This window comes from Alligator sinensis, unplaced genomic scaffold (assembly GCF_000455745.1).
Source record: "Alligator sinensis unplaced genomic scaffold, ASM45574v1 scaffold81_1, whole genome shotgun sequence".
Lineage (NCBI taxonomy): Eukaryota > Metazoa > Chordata > Crocodylia > Alligatoridae > Alligator > Alligator sinensis.
The window spans coordinates 464,049-486,886 of record NW_005842607.1 but is presented as its reverse complement, the minus strand read 5'-3'; the positions used below and the strand labels follow the sequence as shown (position 1 = coordinate 486,886).

The 22,838-nt window shown below is 40.2% G+C and overlaps 1 protein-coding gene across 2 annotated transcripts; it reads right to left on the bottom strand.

The window, feature by feature from the left end:
* Positions 1-821: 821 nt before the first annotated feature.
* PTPDC1 (protein tyrosine phosphatase domain containing 1) lies at positions 822-19,080 on the bottom strand. 2 transcript variants are annotated; one of them, XM_006033081.2, is made up of 9 exons: positions 18,992-19,080; positions 15,395-15,566; positions 14,774-14,854; positions 14,434-14,552; positions 13,557-13,694; positions 10,504-11,720; positions 9,141-9,317; positions 7,586-7,696; positions 822-1,378 (listed from the first exon to the last, which is right to left on the bottom strand). In XM_006033081.2, exons 1-9 carry the CDS (start codon positions 19,074-19,076, stop codon positions 1,262-1,264), a joined length of 2,217 nt encoding a protein of 738 aa, XP_006033143.1. In that variant the 5' UTR covers positions 19,077-19,080; the 3' UTR covers positions 822-1,261. The 2 variants fall into 2 exon arrangements, with proteins under 2 accessions (XP_006033143.1, XP_025070600.1); XM_025214815.1 differs by lacking the exon at positions 18,992-19,080 and adding an exon at positions 16,220-18,463 and having other exon boundaries at positions 15,395-15,562.
* Between the last annotated feature and the right edge of the window lie 3,758 nt (positions 19,081-22,838).

Sequence of the window (22,838 nt, the reverse complement as noted above, 5' to 3'; positions counted from 1 at the left end):
ACACACACACACACACACACACACACACACACATACATACACAATTTTTTTTTTACAATTGCAGTTTTTAAAATGCAGTTCATTTATTTTCCTTCCATACACATTCATTTTAAGATGATTCTACAAAAAGGACTCTGAATTGGGTGTAGAGTCATCTTAAAGTTAAAACTTTTAATAAATTATCTGTGTGTCAAATTGTTCTGTTTTTAAACTCAGAAGAGTCAGTCCATTTTTAAAAGGAAAAGTTTTTTTCCGTGACTAAATACATCTAACTGGATGAGCTGTAACTATACAAACTGAATCCTAATCCACAAGGATTCTTTAAGCATAAAATTAAGCTGTGATGACATCTCAGATCTCTTTGCCTCCATAAAATGAATAGAAAAGCCTCCTCAAAGTTACAAAAATCCAGGATGTAGTACCTTTATATGTAAAGTGTATTGCAGATGCTGATGTTTACACTGATTTAATTTTATGGGTCTGAGTTTTAAATTTAATCTTTTTTGATTAAATATCAAATATTTAAAAAAATAGATTAAATATCTGTAACAGGAAAAGCACTGACTCTGTTTCTAAGCACTTTAAGACGATACTTTTTAAAGAAAATAAGTATTTCAGAAATCTTTCTACTAAAAATATATTAAACTTGGTAAATAAGCAATGTATTCTAAAAAGTTAAAAAAATCTATTAAAGGTGTTGTAAGACAGGAGAAAATTATACTAACATTCCTGGTGATCATCTAAAAACAATATATAATTTTTTTTTAAGTTAGCATATTACATTAAGATTTTCAAAGGAAAAAGCTCAAATAAGTGCAGTTGATGAGCACAGTCAATATTTATTCAACATAAAGTAAAATGGAATTGCACTAATGTAAACATTTGTATTGTTAACATAAATATTAATTCAATACATTGAACCACTGTATAATGTAACATGGCACTGGATTTATGGCGATCAATTAACTGAAAAATATAGCTTACCAATGATGGATTTCTAAATCAATAAATACAGCTTTAAAACAGAGTTCACAATACAAAAGAATATAGCTTCAAACCAAAGAGTACATTCACACAGCAGCAACTCATTAAAAAAATATCAGCTTAAATATATGGAACTAGAATTAGTTTCACTACAGATCCCTTTTGAAACAAAAACACGTCTTTGATAACTAATTAAAGTTAGGGAATACATGCCAATTAACACAAAATACAGTAGCTGGTAAGTGAAATCAAATCCCTCAGCATAACTCTGTAAACATTACAATGGGATTTCCGTTCCTTCTTTAAGCCCCCTTCTTTTTTCTTCCAGTGTTTGTTTAAATAGTTTCCTCAGGGTGTTGTAAACATATGGTCCGTTTTCAGAATCCAAACTCATCTGGCAAAGGGGAGAAATTAAAACTAATTTCTTTAAATGAATGTCACATGGCTATTTTAAAAAGCAAAATGTACTTATTTTGAACTAGAAAATGTTTGTTTGTTTTTTCTTAACTCAGCACAGGTTTCAGCAACTTCTTTAACAAAGAATATATATATTTGTATACTGACTAGCTTATTTATGCCTAAAAGTAGGAAGGAGATAGTCAGACTATAGAATAATCATGGTTGGTTGCTGATCAAAGAGAGACCATGAACTACATATAATGATCTTCCTTTCATATTATCTGAATTCCTGTATTGGAGGACAGCAGCTCTGAACCGAGCAACACTGGAACTTCGAGTTAACTTGCCTCAAATAAAAACCCCCACACAACCTCTTTCTGTATGTGACTGAAGCCTCACTTTATCATCACTCTACAAAATTCCCTCTGCTAGGCCACAGTACCAGGAACATGGTGATGGAAAAGGTACCTACATTTTTTCCCTGTAGATTCCACTGAAGGTTATTTGAGAAGCACTTCAACAGGAATCAAGAAGATGAGTAATATGCATCCTAATATAAATTCTGACAAGTTGGGAATCTGATCTAAAATAGTGGAGCAGTGACTGAAATACTGTTCATGCATTTACTGAATAGCCAGCCTTCAAGTCTCAAGTGAAATTCTTCTGCAACCAGCTACAAGTATAGCCCAACCTCTAGTAATGTCAGCCCTAATTCTTAAAGATAGATTGTTTATTTGGTGCATCGGATACTTTATTAGCAGGGGTGCACCGATAAAGATTTTGGGCTGATACCAATGGCCAATTATTGACCAGCCATATCGGCCATAACAATCCGATTGCCGATACGCAGCCTAGCAGCTTGGAAAACAGCATCCAGCTGGTAAGTCGGGGCGGGGGGGAGGGCATGGGATAGGGGGCAGATGGTGGTCCCCGTGGTGAGGGAGGGAGTGGGGCTGGGGCAGGCACTGCCCAGCAGCAGTGGGGCAGGACACAGGACAGAGCTGGCAACTCGTCTGGGGAGCATGGCGGGGGGGGGGCTCCTGCCGCTGTGCACACCCCTGGGGTAGGCAAGGCAGGTATGTAACCCCCAGATCTGTGCAGAGGACAAGGGTGAGCTGTTCACTGCCTGCTTGGGGCCAGGGGCTGAGCTAGCCTCTTCCCAGAAGCTGTGCTTGAACTGGGTGGGAGTGGGACAGGCAGCAGCACTGGGAGGGGAGGCTACAGAGGGGCTATAGCCACCCCAAAATTCACCGTAGCCCCCCCTCCCAGCTCTGCCACTGGTGCCGCTTACCCCACCCCACCTGAGTGCAGCTGCTGGGAAGAGGCCAGCACAGCCCCCCAGCATGCAGTGGCAGCCCTCCCTCACCCTGTGCACAGATACTAGGGGGGCACATGCCCCCCCACCGCCTTCCCCGGGGTGTGCACAGCGGCAGCAGTGCCCTGCCCCACCCTGCTGTGCAGCACCTGCCCCAGCCCCACTCCCTCCTTCACTGCAGAGTCTTCTTTGCCCCCCACACACCACCTTCCCTCCCTCCCCCACACCTCTTTCCCATAACAGACTTACCACCCAGACGCTGGTCTCCAGGCTGCCAGGCTGTACTCCTGGCCACATACATGCTGCAGCTGCACATGTGCATGCGGCATTTAATCAGCAACATTATCAGCTACATCAGCCAAAAAATGCTGAATGCCGATAATGTCAATTTTCCTTTTATTGGTGCTGATACAATATGGACTGATGTATAGCTGCACCTCTACTTATCAGACTCCAAAACCTTTGTAAATCATTCTAGGGAAAAGGCTGATCTTTAGGGGCACCTATACACATGCCAGATGCCTGCTCCAACACGTACTAATTAGCACACGTTGGAGAAGACTCAATTAAATCAAGTCTGCTGGAGCATGCTAATTACTAAGCACAAAATTAGTGTGCTAAGTGTACTAAGCACTAATTAGTATGTTCCAGCAGCCTTGGTGTCGTGTATTCAGCATTCCTTCACTTCAAAATGGAAAAAGCAATAATAAATAGATCAGAAACAGATTTGATATGAAACTACTAAACAATGTTCAGTAAAAATATTTGACTCAGTTTCAGTAATTCCATCCTAAATGAATAATGTGTAAAGGCACGTGCCATCAAACTTGTATTTTAATACCTCAGCAATCTGAAATGACAGCCAGTGGGAGTGTAGCTTTTATGGAGAGAAAATAATCACACAGGTTCAAAAAGTACTTCTCATCAAGGACAGAAGCACTACATTTAAGGTTCAAGTAGGACAAGATCCTTCAACTAGAAACATGAATCAGTCTCTTCAGGAATCTTGATAAAATATGGTGGGGGAAAAAAGGCTGAATGATCTTCACTTGTGAATGATACAAAGATAGTAAACAAATGACCAACAGCATTGATGAAGAGCACTGAATATCTAAAACAACAAATAGTCTTTAACTGATTATCTATGATTCCAAAGGATGAATGCGTCTATGAAAAATGTGTATAACTAATACAAGAGCCTTTCTTTACATGTTAACCTTGTAGAGGCTTTTGTGCTATATCAAAACCTGTTGTTTTTTAATATTTTCTTTTTTTAAATCAGGAAAAAAATATAATCAGCCAATCTATATACCATCAGCTGTAGGGATGTCAGGTCCAGATGAAGTACTGGATTACGATTCTGTGGATGGTGCCTGGAATGTTGAATTGCAGCAGAAAAGGTTGACCACCAGACAGATGCATCAGTCCCAGGCTGACATGCCCAGGCTGGAGCTATCATTATCTGAGCTTTGTCTTGATATGTTTTTCTAAGGACTCTGGGGATTAATAGAGCAGGAAGAAAGCATGCACCACATCCTTTTCCTACCATCCTGGATTTACTACTTCTTGGGAGCACAATATGGAATACTTCTTGTTTTGTCTTGTAGAAAACAAGTCCAGTTCAGAAACACCTGAACCAGAATCAATTTTTAACTCCCATCTGTGGTGGACTATGATATCCTACTGAGATATTTCACCAACTTGTTCTAGACACCTGCCAGATGAAGTGCAATTAAGCTGAGTAAAAGTATAAGCCACTGCCCAGAGGAATTGCTTCCTGATGCAAAGGTAAACATCTTGCTCCATCTCATGTTTATATTGTGCTCTGTCCTCATACTGTCTACTAGGTGTTGATAGCTTGCAGGCTAGGCAAATAGGTCTGCATTCTGATATATTCATGTGTAATAGAAATTCCATCCAAAATCATAGACCTTAAATCTGGAAATTATCTAAATGAACATACCAGCCTGACTCTATCATGAGAATCTTAGAGCAAAATGGGTGTTGCCTAAAAAGTAAATAAATAAATAAATATATCAAAATACCTGTAAGTGTTAAAGACCACTGAAATACCACCACTGAAAAGCATTTGGTAAATATGCACTTTTGAAGTTGGGAAAAAAACAGATGGGGTAGGACTCTTTCCTAGTAATGACTACTGACCATGAAGTGAAGAAACTAACTGCTTTAAGATACAGCTTGATACATTTATGGATGGGAGGGCATGATAGGACAGGGGTGTTCTGGAAACAGTAAACAGTGCCTGCAAAATGTGGATTCCCTATGATCAGGTTAAAAGGAAATGTGGTATGTATGCGAGAGATGTTTTGGAAACCCATACTTCGGGGCCTCTGCTGGTCACCTGTAGAAGGAAGTACTATTTCCCCCACAATGATTGTTTTATTTGGCTTTTAGAGAGGCAGGAAACACGATGTTGTCATTTTCTGAAATACTGGATGTTGTTACAGCTGGACATGGGCAATCTGGCTGAGGTTTCTTGATGCTCCTTAGAAGTAGCTTTGTTCACACACAGAGGGTCAAAATGATGACCAGATTTATGGAGCTAGGCCAGCTCCCCCCTCTCCCTGCTGGTGCAGCCCAGCCCGGCTCCACAGAACCCTGCCAGCCTGTGTCCCACTTTGGGCCCCACCAGTGCTGGCCCTGGGACATTGGTCCCAAGATGGTGACTGGGAGGCGGGGCACCTGTCAAGGGGCAGGGTTACCCATGCGGCCCTCGACAGGCCTGCCAAAACTGGGTAAGTAGCCCTCTGCCCAAAATAATTGCCCACCCCTGTTCTAAAAGATCTTCCTTCATACAAAATTTATATTCCAGTTCCTGGTTAGATGGGTTAGCCATCTTAGATGGTTCTTTAGGAGAAATAGATCTGGCTAGATAAAGAGTAGGAAAATATTGAGGATTGCACCTTGACCAGTAAAGCCAAGACTACATCCCAGAAAAATACATATCATGACACACTGGTAGGAACCAAGCCATAGGATATCTGTGAGAAGTATGGGATCTGTGATGAGAAGGGCTTCTAAGTCTCTTTTAGGAACCAATCAAGACCACCAAGTAGAACATCTAAGAGAAAGACTTCTACTGTCATTACTAGGGGTGTGTGAAGTAGGCTGTATTCGATTCGATTCGGCCCGCTTCGGGGGACAGCAATTCAATTTGTTGATTTGGATCACTGCCCCAATTCGATTCAGCCGAATCTGAAGATTCGATGCTGATTCGGAGAATCAGCGATTCAACCATAGACACAGCTTTAAATGTTTTTTCTACGTGCCTTAAGGTACCAGGCGCGGCTCATGAACACTGAGATGGTGGGGCAGATGGAGTGTCCCACAGGAGCGCTGTTCCCCCCCCCACCCCCATGTGCTTGGCAGCAAACCCAGAAGTGGACCAGATGTACTTCCAGTCCAATTCCGGGTCTCCCCCCCGCTCGGTGAGTGGCCGTGGGGGGACCCCAGGTACCCCCCAGACCCAGGAGGCACCAGTCACCAAGCTGGGGAGCGGGGGGTCCCCCGTGTGCTCCATGACAGACCTGGAAGTGAACCAGAAGTCTTTCTGCTCCACTTCCAGGTCCACCACTGAGCACACTGGGGACCACCCCCCCACTCCTGTGGGATGCTCCATCCACCCCACCATCTCAGCACTCATGAGCCACCTGGTACCTTGAGATACGTAGAAAAAACATTTAAAGCTGTGTCTATGTCCGAACCATCAAATCTCTCCGAGTCGATTCAGAGGGTTCCAATTCAATTCAGAGAAGGGTCTCCTGATTCAGATTCTGAGATTCAGCTGCTGAATCGGGCTGAATCAAATCAGCAACTGAAGTTTTGCACAGCCCTAGTCCTAACACAGTAAAGATGCAGACAAGATACATTCTTCCAAAGACAGAGTGGATTCTCTAGACTTCTCTATGAGAAACATATATTAGTACTGAACATGATATTTTCAAGAACATTTGTATAGTCATTACTTTTTGGTCCCTGTGCTGGAGGGAATAGCATCCAGTAGATTTTGGAGAAATATCCAAGTAAGAAGATGAGACAGAAGTTGTAACAAAACCTATGCCAAGAGAAATAGTTACAGAAGCAAATGGATTCCAGCTCAATGGTACTGATGTGGATAAATGGGAGCTTCTTGGTAGGCAGTACACCAAGGAATCTCTCTCGGATGATATTAGTGCTAATGGCAGAAGAAGCAGCTTCAGTCATCAAAAACAAACAGCATGGCACCGAAGTAACAACAGATTCCAAAGTCTGTGAAGACTCACTGTGTCAGTCACATTTGAAAAGTACTAGCTTGGGGACTTGAAGTAATGAGTCTTAGATTCCTTGGGCAGTTATCAGTGTAAAACATGGCTGACAAGCTCTGTTCTACATACCCTGGGCAACAGTAATCTGAACAAACATTATAAAAGAAAGGCTTCAGCATGTTTAAGAACAGTAAGTCTTAGAGGAATTCCTCGATAAAGCCCAATAATGAATTGTGCTTGACTTGAATGATTACTTAAAACCAAGGGTAAGCAGGTCTTAATGGTGAAGATAATTATTCATTAGAATGTATGCTTTATGGCCAGTTTGAAATAATTTGGCTGTGCATTCACCTGTAGGAAAAGACCCAGTAACACAGAAATGAGGAGACCACAGAATTAAGATAAACTGCCCAAAGATACCGTTTTATTCCGCAAAAAGTCCATCATTTGGGCTCAGTACTTTTCCTAGGCCTTAACTACTATGAGAAAACTTAAACTCTAAAATATATAAATGTAAGCACAGTTATTATAAGGTGAAAATTTTAGCAGTTAGTTAAGACTATTGCTTCGTTCTTCACAATCTAACAAATAAGCACAATTCATGGACAAAATTACTACTTGCCTTTGTGAAAGCTTTAATGGCCCGAGCAAGTAAAGCTTCCTCCACATCAGCTGGTATCATCTGCAAATTCACTATACAATGTAAAATACAAAGAATAGTCTGATATTGTTCCTAGAGGGTAAAAGAAACAGCAAATTAGTAAAGGAAACATTTTCAAAGGGAACATTTTATTTTTTAAAGTACTCTAAGAACAGATAGGCCATCCTTGCATTAAAACTGCTGAGGGTAGGAGTCAAAGAAAGATATTGCTACAATATTCCACTTGGAGGGTTCTTACATGATTCTTTAGTCAAGATGGAGGAAGAATTTTCCTCACAGTTTCAACAGAACCATGATATCAAGGACACTTCTGGATATCACTCTTAGAATTCAGAGGGCGCATCTACACAAGATGCTTAATTCACAGTAGACTAATTCTACTGCATATTAGTGTGTCATGGCAAAAAACATGCTAATGCACAACAGAATTAGTCTACCAGGCATTAAGCATCACAAAAGGACTGTGCACCGTTGCTACTGTGCATTAGCATTGGCTACTGTGCTTTTATGTAGTACCTCATATTAGAGGTACTAAACTTAATATGCAGTAGCAACACCACATTAATGCACATGTAGACACGCCCAGAGATGAGTAAAATTTATTTTAACAGTAGTCCAATTAGTTTCCCTCTAAGGGCCAAGTAGCTATTTTATCTTCTATTCAGCAAAATACAGTGATGCAGTCTTGATGATCTCAGTTCAGGAGGAAGTTGGTATTTCAAAATACTGAATTGGGAAAGCCTGACTATCATGAAAAAGATAACTGCAAAGAAGGTAAGAACTGCCTACTGTCCAAGAATTACCTTCCTGAGTTCTCAGTAATACATTAAAACAAATTAAGATGCCCTCCTTTTTCATCATTAGAAAATCTAGACTACAAATTGTATAAGGAAATACAGGTTGTGAAAAGGAAGAATAGCTAAGATATACATATCCCTTTAAAGGATACTTAAATGACAAACCTTCAGAGCACAAGGACCTAACTCCTCATCTGGATTTGAGAACATGGACTGCTCTGATGTATGTAATGGAACTCAGCCAAGCTACTGAAGCATTATTAATTGGATGTGCCAGTTCCCCCTTCCATCCATGGCACCAACCCTCTCAGGGATCCTATTAGATGTTTACACAGCATTTTAAAGATGTAAAGAGCTATATATGGTAAATATTAAGCAGGATCCTGCCTTTTGCCTTCCTGAATTTTTACCCTACAATACCCTTAGCTGGTACACATGGACATCAGTTTCTTCAGAACAGGTTTCTAACATTTTATCCATTTCACCTTTTTCTATAGTAACTACTACCCTAGCATTAACACATTGATTACCACCCTTGCTGTGGATTACCAAGATATAGCTTTGCTTTTTATAATATATTTATAAATGCAATTTTTGTAATAGAAAGTTACCTTTAAAAGTGTAAAATTCTTGCCTAAGGGTCACCAATACAAAGCTTAATAAAAGTTAGCAAAACATGTTTTGCAGTAAGACAGTGAACTGACATGTACAGTATTTACCTTTTCTAGTAAGTTAAGTGTTGCCTGTGACTTTTTTGCCAACATATCCACATCCTCTTTGGATATAAGAGGTTCCTTCAGTTGCTCTATCCAGGACCACATCAATGTGCAAAGAATAAAAGGATCTCTCTCAGCACATATTTTATCCCAAGCTCCATCTCGAGAATTCAGCTCTTTCTAACAAAAAATAAAAATGCACTATCTATTTAAGTTTGCTAACATATGCTTTGCTTTTAACAGCATTTGGCTTCTTAAACACTTAGACAAGAGTTTATCAGCAATACAAATCTATTTCCACACCTTCCTGAATTGTCAACATTAACCAGCTCTTTAGACTAGAAGGACCACATGAATAGCACAGGTCTGCGCTTTTCTAATTATCTACTAGAATATATAAAGCAGCTTTTGATTCCTACTTCAAAGCTAATATGATTTGGTTTTGAGGATAAGCACTAAGTTCCTAAAAAATTCCTTTATACTTTTACACACAGAATTGTATGATTAGCTCTGAGAAATCTGTAATAAAAAGAGCTTGCAGACTTACTTTAACCTAAAGTTTTACTAAAAATCTGAAGTTCTTTCATGTTACCAACTGCAAAATGATGACCACAACTAATAGACTGATTTTTAATTAAACAAACACAACCACAAAAAAATGTTCGACTTTCCATTTAAAACTAAGATTGATATGTAGATTTTTAAAAACTATTCTGGCTTCAATCTGAGGCCTCCTACCATAAAATATTTCTATTACAGTGACCACCTTTTATGCTGCTTCTTAAATCTTAGATGACTTGCATAAGAAAATCTTTTTCAAATGCTTTAGATCAGTAGTCGGCAACCTTTTCTGGCAGCGGCCTGAAATGACTCAGTTTAAGTCTGAGGCGGGCTGGTGCTAGCATGTGCCCACTGCTGCTGCTGTCACTTCTCCCTGACACCCATCCATGGTACAGGCGAAGGCTCCTACCAACAAAGTTGCCCAGCTCCATGGGCCACAGGTTGCTGATCCCTGGTTTAGTTGTCCATGACCTATCATAAGACCTATGTTGAAGTCTAAGCCGTAATCTTTTGTTCTCTCAGGCAGATAAAGCACACTGTTCACTGCTAGGGAAAAAATACTTTTGCTATGTACAGCAGTCCACCTCTAGCTAATTTTTAACTGCACTGATGGAAAAATACTGTCCCTTGGCTCATAAATGCAACCTCGTACTTAACTAGCATATCATCTGTGTCCCACATGTAATGTCTAAGAGTCTTGGTGATTTCTCTCATTAGGTCAGTAGTGTTTTTAATACGGAATGGATTAAAATATACATGTAATACACATACACACAGTACTGAATAAAATTTAAAAACAGAATACCTGCCACATTTCTACTTTCTGCTTCAATTCGTCCTCTTCCACAAATTCATTTAAATTTGCAAGAGCTTTAGCTGCCAAAATTCTTCGTGCCTCCAGACTCAATTCTGATTGCAAAATAATGTGTGGAATTGTTTCTGATAGATCTTTGCTGTCTTGGCTTTCACATCCAAGAGAGCATTCTTCCTTAGAAGAACAATCGGAGTCCTCAGATGCACAAATTATTCTGCCATGTATATTAGTCTTTTGTTCTTCTTTGTGACCAGTGTCTTTGGCAAAATTACACTTTGGTGTTCTGGGGTCACTAGCATTGTGTACATATGTAAGACCTGCTGAAAAGGTTCTACTACGCTGTACTTCTTTTGGAGATTTTTTTCTATGATAAAGTGCAGATCCATCTTTTTGGATGGATCCATCCAAATTAAATTTACCTTGGCTCCAGAAAGTAAGTGTACTACGCACAAAAGCTTCTTTGTTTAAGTCCAGCTGAGGCTTTTGATTGCCTGCAGCAAAACAATGTTCCACATTGTTAGGCCGTTTAAGTTTGTTGCAGAGTAGTATTTGTGCAGGCACTGTCCATGGAGTTTCTCCCTGTTCGAAGAGAAATGCAGTTCTCCTCAAATCTGAGTCACTGTAACTTAGACGCCTTTTCAGATGAGTCAGAGGCTGAAGGCATTCAGCATTCCTTCTCTTCCAAAGAGGATCACATTCGTGTTCAAGTGAGAAAACGGAATCTTGGGTCTCAAAAGGATTATTTCTCACCGAGTGGGAGAATGAATCTGATGTATCACTGTCCTGTCTTGTTAACTCTTTATCTAGTTGTGTAGACAGCAACTGAGAAACGGTCTTTTCAATTTCAGCTGAGAGATCTGGTATGTCTAACAGTTCTTCCTCTATCACCTGCCTGTTTTCAGCCAAGTCCAAAAGAAGTTTGCAAACTAGATGAACAAGTTTTGGCACATGCTTGAGATGTCTACTCTCATAACCATGAAGCAGATGCCGCTGACGGATCAGGTACTGGGACAGAGTAACTGCATGTGCTTTGGGTTCACAGCAAGCAAAAACATTTCTCAGAGGGATCAAAAACTGAGTGAACTCTCTTACACACAATAACTGTCCTCTAGTTTGAATAGAATTAGGCCTTTTTGCCCGAACAAAAAGAATTGCTTGATCTGCAGTCATTCTTGTTGCAAAAACTAAGTAGCAAGCTACTAAAACACCTAGAAAATTTAAAAGACAAAGGATAAACATGTTTTTGTTTACTCATTCACTAAGATGCAATTTTTACGTTTCATTTCATAATGTGCTTCCTACGTGCCTGTTTGCACCTTTTTGGATAGCAGTAAATATATTGGTAAAAACTAGATGATCACTGATTTCTGTTGCATCAGATCTACTGTTTTAGTGGCAGGTTATTGATAAGGCTCACATGACTAACATTAACCCTTCTTGCATCTCCTTTCATTTTTGCTTCCCCTACCCCCACCTTTGCTATATCTTATTGTTCCACTATTGTTGCTAGCAGACCAAGATCTCCACTTCTTGGTACGTAGGGGAGGAATAGTTAACTTGACTCCCACTATTAACTTATCATAGAGTAGCAAAAATGCTATTATGTAAATGGTTTGGAAACGTAGTGCTTCAAAGACTGCCTTTATTTCTACGTGTCTCTGTGGAGCTGCAGGCTGATTCATGATTCAACTACAAAGGGCCAGAGGCAGTGCATTTTTAGTTGTGGGTACTCAATTCTGGAATTCACTTCTACCATTTTGCTACCAAAGCCTGAATTTATTAGCCTTCAAATCATGCTACAGACCTGCTCTTTTGTCCCCAGCCTCTTAGGGACAGGAAAAGAACAGCAAGTAACATCAGATGTTAGTTAAGAGCTACTAAGAGTGGATGAGAATGTCAGAATGTTTTGTTCCATTTTGAGTGTTTTTATCTAAATTTTGTCTCTGCACTCAGATTTCAAATTAATCAAAAGAAATAATGTCAAAGTGCATGAATATTAGACAATGTGGGGCAGGAATGAAAGACATTCATTCATTTCTATAAGGAAGGCCCTATTTTCATTAGTATACCTGAGAAAAGTATATTTTATCTAACAGATATATGCGAGTGCACAATGCATGCACACAATATGGAGGGATCATATTTCAAAGAAGTTATTACAAAGCAACATCTGGCTTCTTTGCTTTCCTTCTTGCCTTGAGTCTCTAGAATCCTCAGATGGCCTTTTTCCAGTTTGTAAGCCCTTGTTCTTTTTTCCTGCATATAACATACTTTGCACCTCAGATGTTAAGCTTAAGCTCTTTTCTGGCCCTGAGGATCAGAAGCTGCAGGTGCTTCACCGACCATTTTCCCTTACCTTGCTATGGGTCAGGTGTTGCTGTTACTCTGTGGATGTGAGGGGATTTTAAACAAATTGAAGCCAAAAAAAAGGATTTAAATAAATTAAGGAATGTAAAGGTAGTGGTTAAAAAATTAAACTTTTAAAATTCAACTAACATTAAGAATGCTAGTTTCTCTCTCAACAGCATTCCTATTAACCTTGTCATTTACAAACTTCTTTCCCCCCATAGGGAGCAATGGTGGCTACTACAGAGAAGGAGATAGGCAAAGAAACAAGTTTGGAAAGGAAACAGAAGTAATTCCATCTTGAAATATCTTCATAAAGTGCCAAAGCTCAAAGTTGCGGACTGAGAGAGCAAACACATACTAGCTGCATTCAAGAATGGAAAAGCACAAGGTGAATTGTTTCCTTAATCCGAGACTGTGGAATGGCAAATGTCTAGGTGAGAAAACTGTAGTTTCAATACAGCTGGGAGATAATTCTACAGAACAAAGTTTCTCTTAATTCTTGATCTGCTGTTTTGTTATCTTGCTGTATTTAACAGAATGACACAAAATGTTTACTTAATAGATATTAACAGTTTCATAGGCATACATCTCAGGACAGAAATTATACAGTTTAAAACAAACCTGTACTGGTTTATAATCTGATATTGTACCTTTTAGAAAAATGTTTAAATTCACTTATGCATCCAAAAGCATACCTGTTCGGCCAAGTCCTGCATGGCAATGAACGGCTACCCTCCCTTCCTGCAAGGCAAATGCCATCACTTTTACCATATCGAGTATAGTGGTAAGAGATGCCACACCATAATCTTTCCATCCAAAATTATAAAAATAAACTAAAAAAGAGAGAGAGAATTATTTTATACAGTGTAGAATTTTTTTGTGCATGCAGATGAGAAATTATATAATAAACAAAAATCCTGACAAAGTATAGAAATATCCCAGGAGGATCTACCTGTATATAATTTGTTTGAAATGGATTAGTTACACTTCAGAATAAGCTCACTAGGAAAGTTTTGAATGCCCCTGGAGTTAGTTGTTTCAGACTTTAGCTCAGCTGGAATGTAACAGGTATCACAAAACTGAATGATTCATACTAAAATTACTGAGCTATATATAGGAATAGTGTAACATTCTATTTTGGACATAATAGCATATCTTAACTTAATGGCTGTTTCCTAAGCAGATAACACTTCCCAACTCAGTGTAATGTGAGAGGGAAAAAAAAGACATACTGCCAATACAAAGAAATCAGTGTATTGAATTCTAATTGCAAAATATGAGTCATTTAAGTGTCTGAAATGTAGTTATATTCTATGTATGTCTTTACTCTCACTTTCCATTTAGCTTTTTTACCAGGCAGTTGAAGCAACATGGCTTCTCCAGTTTATACCCAATAACATGTCAGTGAGAGACCAATCCAAGACTCTGCTTACTAAGTTTCATTTTCTAATAGATCTGCTTTTGTGTAGTCCTCCTCATGTAACTTCTCTTGACTGAGAGAGCTCAGAGTCAGAATATCTGCAAGTATTGTCCTCAATAATTAATGAGGAACAGCAGCAGGAGTGAACTTACTTCCAGCTTCCATGAAAGCTTCAGGAAGGTAGGTGAAGCCACTCTCTTGCTCCAGTGGATTCCCGCAGCTAGCATGCTCCACAGGACGCTGAAGGTTAATTACTGTTTTTATGCCACATCTTAAGCAAGGAACAAATGAGTCACATTATTATATGCACCTAAAATTTCATTATCCCTTATTTTCTGAAACATATTTATTCTTTCTGCAGAATAAATCCTTACCTGTATATCTAAAATGAAAGGATCTTTACCAACAATCCAGATCTAAGTAGGAGGGAAAAATGGATCAGGGATACATCAGTGCTATTTATAGAAATTCATTACCAGTAAAGATCATTACCTTTCAAATTGCTCAATGATACTATATTTTTCAATGATTTCTGTTGAGGGACGAGCCATTGCCAATATGTTATCTGTTATCCTGAGAAAAGACATTCAGAACTTAGGAAAAATGATCTCATGGGTAATATTCTACCAAAATACAGACACTGTTTCCTTTTCAAGAAACTCTCTCTAACTAGCAATGTGCTTTTATACCTTTCTCTAAAAAATTCCATCAAATTAGAATAATAAAAACATACAGAATGGAAAATTGCTTTTTCATTATTAAAATAAAAAATATTATGGAAGATTAAATAATCTATTATGAACTCATTTTAAATATAGCTGTATTGACATTTCAGGAAGAAACATCTATGATCTAGAATATTTACATAATCTATAAATAGGTATTTTATTTTTGATCTGAGGCCAAACTCTTTGAACTTAATGGGAGGAATCCCTTTATGTGAGCCTTTATGGGCTACCAAACATTAACTGACATTTTATTGCAGTACATGGAGTATTTATCATGGCAGTATATATACTTAGTAGAAAATAGAATACAGGTCTGTGTTACTGTTATTTCATTATGTTTTATTTACTATAGATAATTTAAATAGAACTTATCATTGCATATTACCAAGAAGAGTAAAGCCCTTTAATAGCTTGCTCTTGGTCACTCCATCGAGCTGGATTTTCGTATTTACAAGCACGTCCACCACATGCCATTGAACACTGCATATGACCAGGAATTACATGGCGAAGGCGCTCCCCTACTTTAGTATATTTTGCAGTTGGGCGCATTGCACTTTCTACAACACATACAAAAAATAGAGTAAATAAGAAGGTTAACAAATGATAGTCACTATCCAAAACTTGAATCAGACCAACAACTTGATTAAATTGCAAAATGCACAAACATATGGACTGCATACTGAAGATCTTTTTTTCAATACAGACATAAAAAACCAGCAAAGATACGCAGTGAAATGAATACTCTTTCCTTCTCTTGTTGTTGATGTAATTTTTTTCTTACATCAACGTGTCTTCTTTCTTGAGGAAATTATAGGCATGTGGCATTCATCACAACACCACAAATATCATGGTCATCTTTTACCTAAATACAGAAGTGCTTATTATGTCTTCACAAATCTCATAGCACTGTCTTGTTTATTTGTTTTCTGTAACAAAGGTGTTAAACTGAAATGCTGTACAAATAAAAAATAAAACAGATTTAGTTCCTGAATAAAATACCAATTAAGGTAGTTTAGATATAATAAAACATTAACCATTATAAAAACTAGTAAAGTGTGTGTGTGTGTGTGTGTGTGCGCGCGCGCACATCTGCATGCATGTATTCACAGACCCCCCCATATGCCCTGTGTATCAAAACAACATTTTATATATATATATATATATATTTAGCCTATTATAAAATGCAACCATGATTTGTATTAAACAAAACTAAGTTAAAAATACTTTACTCTTTTTCTCAGGAAAAGTTGCATCCAGGTCTTCAGGGCTTAGGGATGAGATAGCCACCATAACCCTGTGTGTTGATGATGACAGTACCTCCACAACCGAGCTCCGGCGCCTTTGGATTATACGGAGAAGGGGATCGGAGCAAGAATGCCTCCGACCCTGAAAGAAGTTGCTAAAAATACTAACAGCTGAGCGCCGCCTGGGAGAGCCTTGCATGGCTGATTGCAATAGTTCACATATGCTGTAGAAGACTGAATGGATCTGAAATCCAACTTACTCAACGCTGAAGTTACACAGAGATGTGCATCTTTCCGTATGATCTAACAGCTATTCAGGATAGGCTGAGCAGTTTCCATAGTAACAAACAATGAAGCCACTGATGCCAGCTACCCCTGTGGCAGCTAAATTCTATATGAATTGATTCTGTTTGGGACAAACTGTCCACAGCTGATGAAAATAGTTACATTTCAAGTAGATAATTTTGGAAATTGATGGAAATGACCAAAATATTTTGCATAAATAAACAAAGAATTTGAGTGCATAGTAAATGCTGCATCTTTAAAATATATTAGTACATAGCATATGACACAGAAGTAAAGCAATCAAAGTGCAGTCTGGGGCCCTGCTCTCCTAGAAATCTGTAAGTAAATACACTGTACTCCCCCACTTCTCAGTTTGACATTCCACTACCTCCGCTTTCCCTCCACGCAGCAGCTCCAAAATGCATCATTAGTTTAGTAATGATTGAGATTAGTGTGTTCCTATTGAAATGGTTCAGTACATGATGAATTGTAGACTGCTCACTCTGGACCATTCATATCCACTAACAAAACACAATTTGTTATTGAAAACAAGAGGTTTATTTTTTCAGAGCAAAGCTTTTGATTAACCAAAGCTTTTAGCTGTACTGGGCTGAGGTAAGGCAAAATATTGGGTGGAGCTGCCATCTCATTTTGAAGCTCTAGCTTTGAGGGCTATGCATTGGGCTATAAGCTGCTTCCTCACTTGCTTCCATCCTAAGAGGGTAATTAACTTAGCCAAAAAAAAACAATTTTATCAAAAGCACAGGAACTGTTATGGGTTTTGCCCCTGCCTGAGGCAACGACTATAAAAATATTTAAACAATATCATCATCTCATCAGCTGTATATTAAAGTGCATGTTATAGATACTAACAGGCAAGTGAAGAAAATCAGTATAGCACTGCCTAATGCATAGAGTTATTCCTGTTATCCTTTATTAGGGTCATGTATTGCCCTCAGGGCATATGATTCTCATTTAACATCATTAGGACTTACATATATGTAACAAAAGCAGTTAGTAGCTCTTGGAGTAGAATTTGCATGAAAAAACCCCCTGCTAAATAAAAGGTGACTTTTTGCTTTTGAAAAATATTCAGGACATAACTTATTGGGGGTTTTTTTTAATCATAGGCTGAAAGTGAATTCCTGAATACAGAAAACAAATGTCACTTGGCTATTGAGGACACAAGGACAGGTCTGCTGAAGATGACAGCCTCTGCAGTGGTGATAGAAAGTAAGAAAAGCTGCTTGCCCTGACTGTTGTTGCTGGTGGTGCCCAACAGTCTCTATTATATTGGCTCAACCCTAATGCTGATGTCAGGAGGGAGAAGAAATCTTCTTATCTGGGTGTTAGAGGTCAGGGGGTGGGGATCAGGGTGGAGGGGGCAAGAGGGTATAGAGCCAAAATACTGGCTACATCCAGTGAATTTAAGTAACTTTTCAAAATCGATCATTTTGCTTCCTTAGATTTAATTGTGTCTCCTTAATATTCTGTGAGATTTTTCTTCTGTATTTATTAAAATCTAGGGAGTTAGATAGCAAAGCCAAGACCTGGTAAAATTGATGTAGACAAAGGATATGATCCTGTCATCATTCACCCATTAGCTTTAGTAGGATTTGGAGGTACTCAGCTGAAAGGATGAGAGTCATAATATAATGGTTAACCCCATAACAATGATTATTGTTTTTTGTAGCCCATCACATTGTACTGGCACTTTCTGAACACAAAGTACAGTTCATTTCTTGCCTCTAAAAGCTTACCTTCTGACAAACCAGAAATGGCACATAAATCAAATTGCATAAAGTGAACCCACTTTATAATGTAACAAATAGGGATAGGTTCCCATGGCTGTGAGGGAGGGAGGCTGGGACCAGGGAAAGGGCAGCTGCGCCAAGTGCCGGGAACAACCCAGTGCCGCTGCCAGGCCCCATCCTGCTGTTGTCCCACGTGCAGATCTGGGGGCACAGCCCCCCAGCCCTCCCAGGAGGCGTGGAGCAGCAAGAGGCATGTTGCTGCCCCCCTCCCCCCCCACTTGCACTCACTAATGATTCCCTCTGCAGCTGGCACCGGCCATTTCCTGGACTGCTGCAACAGTGGCTGGGGTGAGTGAGGCCTCGGCCCCACAGCCCTTTCCCCTCCCTGCATAGACTTACCTGCTTGGGCAGGGGGTGCCTATGGGGATTACATAAGAGTGAATTTACCTCTCATATAATGAATTATGGGTCTAAAAATGCTCAATGCATAAGAGCGAATTCGCATACACAGAACCCTCATAAATGAAGGGAAACCTGTACAGGGAAACATTTGTATTGTATATACATTTTCACCAAAAGTTAGCCACCATAGATCTATTTTGCTTTTTTTCTTTGAATCTATTTCCTTTGTAAAAACAAAACAGAAAAAAAAAATCACCTAAATTCTCTTTAAAAAGACATATTAGAGAAAATGATTACCTGAACTCATACTTGCAAGATATGCACTGCTCTTTAACAGGGAAGAGTAAGGTAACTGATTTTGCAGCAAGACTCCTGCAGCCATTGCAGGACCTGTTGAAACAGTAACGTATTTACTGTACATGCAGAGACTCAAGACATTCACTGAAAGAAAGCAATCTACTCTTTATAAAACTACAATTGAGTACCAGCACACAGTATGGAGGTTTTTGACAGCTAGGCATTAGCACTAAGTGTAGCATTAGCACCTTTGGTGTAATCATTAGCGTGACCTAATCATTGGAGTCATTTTAAACTATAGAAAGCTTGTCCCAGCAACCTTTCTGCATACTTTTTGAAAAGATGACCATGTATGTGAGATTATACATAGCATACCTGCAGGCATCTGCATGCATAAAATTAATCACTATAATTATGAATATAAAGCACGTGTTAACCCTTCCCCCATTTTTGTACATGTTGGAAGCCAAGGAAATTTTCTTTGGGGAATACTACTCTATTAGAAGCTGGAATCTGAGTCTTTGACCATGTAAGAAGCTTTAGGGGTTTTTTTAGTATAATTTAAATTGTCAATTGAAACTCCCAGATCAGATATAACATTTGAAGAATTTCAAATGCCTCTGAAACACTTCAAAGAGCCACATGTACAGACATTCCAAAAGCAGCTGAAGCACTCTAAAACAGTAATTCTGGATATGAGGTACTATTTTGAGGCACTTCACTCCTACTACTACTACGGCTGTCTGCACAGTGATAGGGGACCCACAGGTTTTTCAGAATCCCACAGCACTCTGCTTTCCCCTGTTCCCCCACCTCCAGAAGGGGTGGAGGGGGAGTGGGATGGACAGGCTGATGGGCTGACTGAAGGTCTGCCGGACCATGCAGCTACAGAGTCCTGCTCCCAGCCACTCTGTCACTCAGGCACTTTCAGGTCCTAGGATCCTCCTGGCACTGGGGCACTGTCAAGTCCTTGGGTGCTCCTGGTGCTGGAACACTAAGTGGGGGACCGCACACTCCATGCCAAGATTCCTGCACACTGCACCTGCCACCAAAACTGGAACTCTGGCTCTTCAGGCCCCAATTTCTTCTATCTTTCTGGTCTCTGGTAAGAAGGGAGGACAAGAGTTTTTGGGGCTTAGATGCTGGAAAGCTGGAATCCAAGCAGTAGGATAGCCCCGCTGCCACCACAGATCCCCATGCCCCACCACTTCCCTTCCACCAGACCACTGCTTGCCCTTGCTCCCAGACCTCCACACCCCATTGTGGCAGTGCACCTTTGGGTGCCTGCCACTTTAAGGGCAGAGGCAGGCAGCTACCAGGTGCCTGATGAGGGCAGCCATTTTGGGAACACTAGGTATGTAAAGGCTGTAGTTTGCTGCTGCCAGCCCAGGCAGAAACATCACCTGGTTGAGTGGCATGGAACATCTCGAGGTAAGAGCAAGTAGCTCTTGGTCCTGGGCATGACCTAAAACTGTACCCTGCCAGGGAAGGGTGGCTTGGTGGGGCTCCTGGTGGCATGGGAGCCCCCAGGAAGTGCCAGGCTAGTTACCTCCCTGGTGAAAGGCAGGTAGGGGTGCCTTAACCCCAGCCCCCCCTGCCCCCCATCTGATGGGTAATTCTGAAAGCTGGGGGAGCAGGGGGGCAGGTATGCCCACATGTAGGTGCCTGAGCCCAGCAGGGATGCTGATCCTGGAGACCCCAGAGAGGCTAGTGTGTAGAGCTGTGGCAGTAGGTCTGAAGGGCTGTGTGTGTGAGGGGGCTGAGTAGGGCTGAAATGCAAGCAGGCCTGAAGGACAGTCCTAGGGGTGAGCTGAGTAGAGATGAATGGGAGTAAGCCTGAAGGCCAGTGCAAGGGCCAGCCCCATAAGAAGTTGATTTCAAGCATGAGACAGAGACCTCACAGTGGGGCATAGTGTTGAGTTGCCAGATGAGGGGCTTGGGGCAGAATTAGCCCAGGGTTCAGCACAAGGCCAGAACCACGCAGAGTAGGGGACCTCACAGGAACCAAAGGACTGTGTGGCGAGGCCAGTATGTGAGTAGCAAAGCCTGAGGGCCCAAGAGGGACTGCTCAAGGAGGAGCAAGGACAGTGGAGTGTGACCCAGTAATGGGCGGTATACCAGAGGCCCCAATGAGAGAGGGGTGGAGTGTAAGAGGCCTCCTGTGAGAGAGGAGGTGGTATGAATGTATGGGTGAGTGGAGCCCAACTTTGGACTCGGTTTGCTCCAGTCTCAGACAGGGAGGCAATACTAATCTGGGTGCCATCTGTGAGGCATGAGCTACAGTGTAGGGAGCATGGGCTGTGGTGTAGGGGAGGTGGCTGCAGATAACGCCCCCTGACATTGGGGCAGTAATGGGCAGCCTCATGCATTATACCAACAGTTTATAGAACAGCCAGTCATGGCAGGCAAGACTGGGTGAACTGCCCCAGAGAGACAGGTGGGCGGGCTGGCATGAGAACCGGCCTCAGGTCTGCCCCCTGTCACACCCATCTGTTGCTGGGGGACTATTTCTGTCCAGCTTCCACACACCACATGGTTGTATATATGTCCAACAACTGAAAGGCTACGTTTTAAAATGTTTCTAAGCTTGTTGTACTTGGAAACATTTCAAATGTTACATTTGTTCACACCATGATCAGTTTTGTTAACTTAATCAGGTTAAACCAAATTAATTGCTCTAATCGGTATTTAGCTTAGAATGTTCCTGCTTCTTTCTCAGACCTAAGGAAGGGCATTTGGGGCCAAAAAGCTTATCTTAATATCTTTTCCAACTATAGAGTTGGTCCAGTAAAACATATCATCAAACCAATCCTACTGCTAAAACTTCCATGCCAGACAAGTATTAAGTCTCCAATTCTGTAACATTGTTGCTAAGCTTCAGTAGCATTAACCAGATAGCTTTGAGGTACATTTTGCATAAACAAAGCAAGAAATGAGTTGCTAAAGTGGCTGCGGGGGGAGGGGGGGATGATATGATGTAGCAGTTCTAGCCTTTATTTTTATAAAGTGTTAACTGCTTCTTGTTCCTTTAACTTAAGTATAATTTTGTATAATTCTTTTTAAATCATTTGTTACATATTCAATGTCATTTTGTCAGTTCAGATATCACATTATGTGAGCTCATGTGGGAATGGGTCAGAAATAAATCAAATAAAGACAATGAACCTATTTCTCATTTACTGGTATATTAGCCACTTTTCAGTGCTCTAACATTGTTGAGGGGCTGGAAAGCAGGCAAAAATTACAGACATTCATTTTTAAGTCCACATTATATTAGCTGTGTAGTATAAAGTGGCCTCAGAATATCAGGCCTGATGAAACTATGTAAAAGCGGAAATACTTTTAAAAACAAGGGACTTTTTAAAATCTAAGAGCAAGAAATACATTATAATGTAAAAAAACAACAACCAGGATTACCTACATCTACAGCATTTCCTTATTTTCTGTATAGAAGCCAATTTCTTTATCAAAGGAGTAGTAACCCCTATAATTACATAATCTCAAATTCCATTCTAAAAGATTTTTCTAAGAACTGTAACACCTCATCCTCTGTCTTCAAAATGCCTTTGAAATTTTGTAGGGGAAGCTTCCAAGCTATAGTGCTTTTATTTTGTTCCAGAAAAGATCCATTTGTATGTAGCAGAATTATGAACTAGTAAAAATTGCCCTTTTCCATCTTTCCCTTGCATTCCTTGAGGGAAACACTGGAAGCCTGCCAAAACCATTACAGAATGCACAAACACAATAGAGTATGCTTTTCATCATCCAGGCAGCATCATGCATGCCCTGCAAGTGCTTGGGAGCTGCCAAAGAAGCTGCACTCGTAGGAGGTAAAGAAAGGGAAAGA

Excerpts from the sequence above, each read along its gene's own strand:
- PTPDC1 (XM_025214815.1), bottom strand. The coding sequence starts at position 16,452 with ATGCAAGGCTCTCCCAGGCGGCGCTCAGCTGTTAGTATTTTTAGCAAC. Across the intron at positions 14,855-15,394 it reads AAAGGGCTTTACTCTTCTTG|GATAACAGATAACATATTGG; the intron begins GTAATATGCAAT and ends GTCTTTTCTCAG. Across the intron at positions 7,697-9,140 it reads CACTTAACTTACTAGAAAAG|GAACAATATCAGACTATTCT; the intron begins GTAAATACTGTA and ends TTTACCCTCTAG.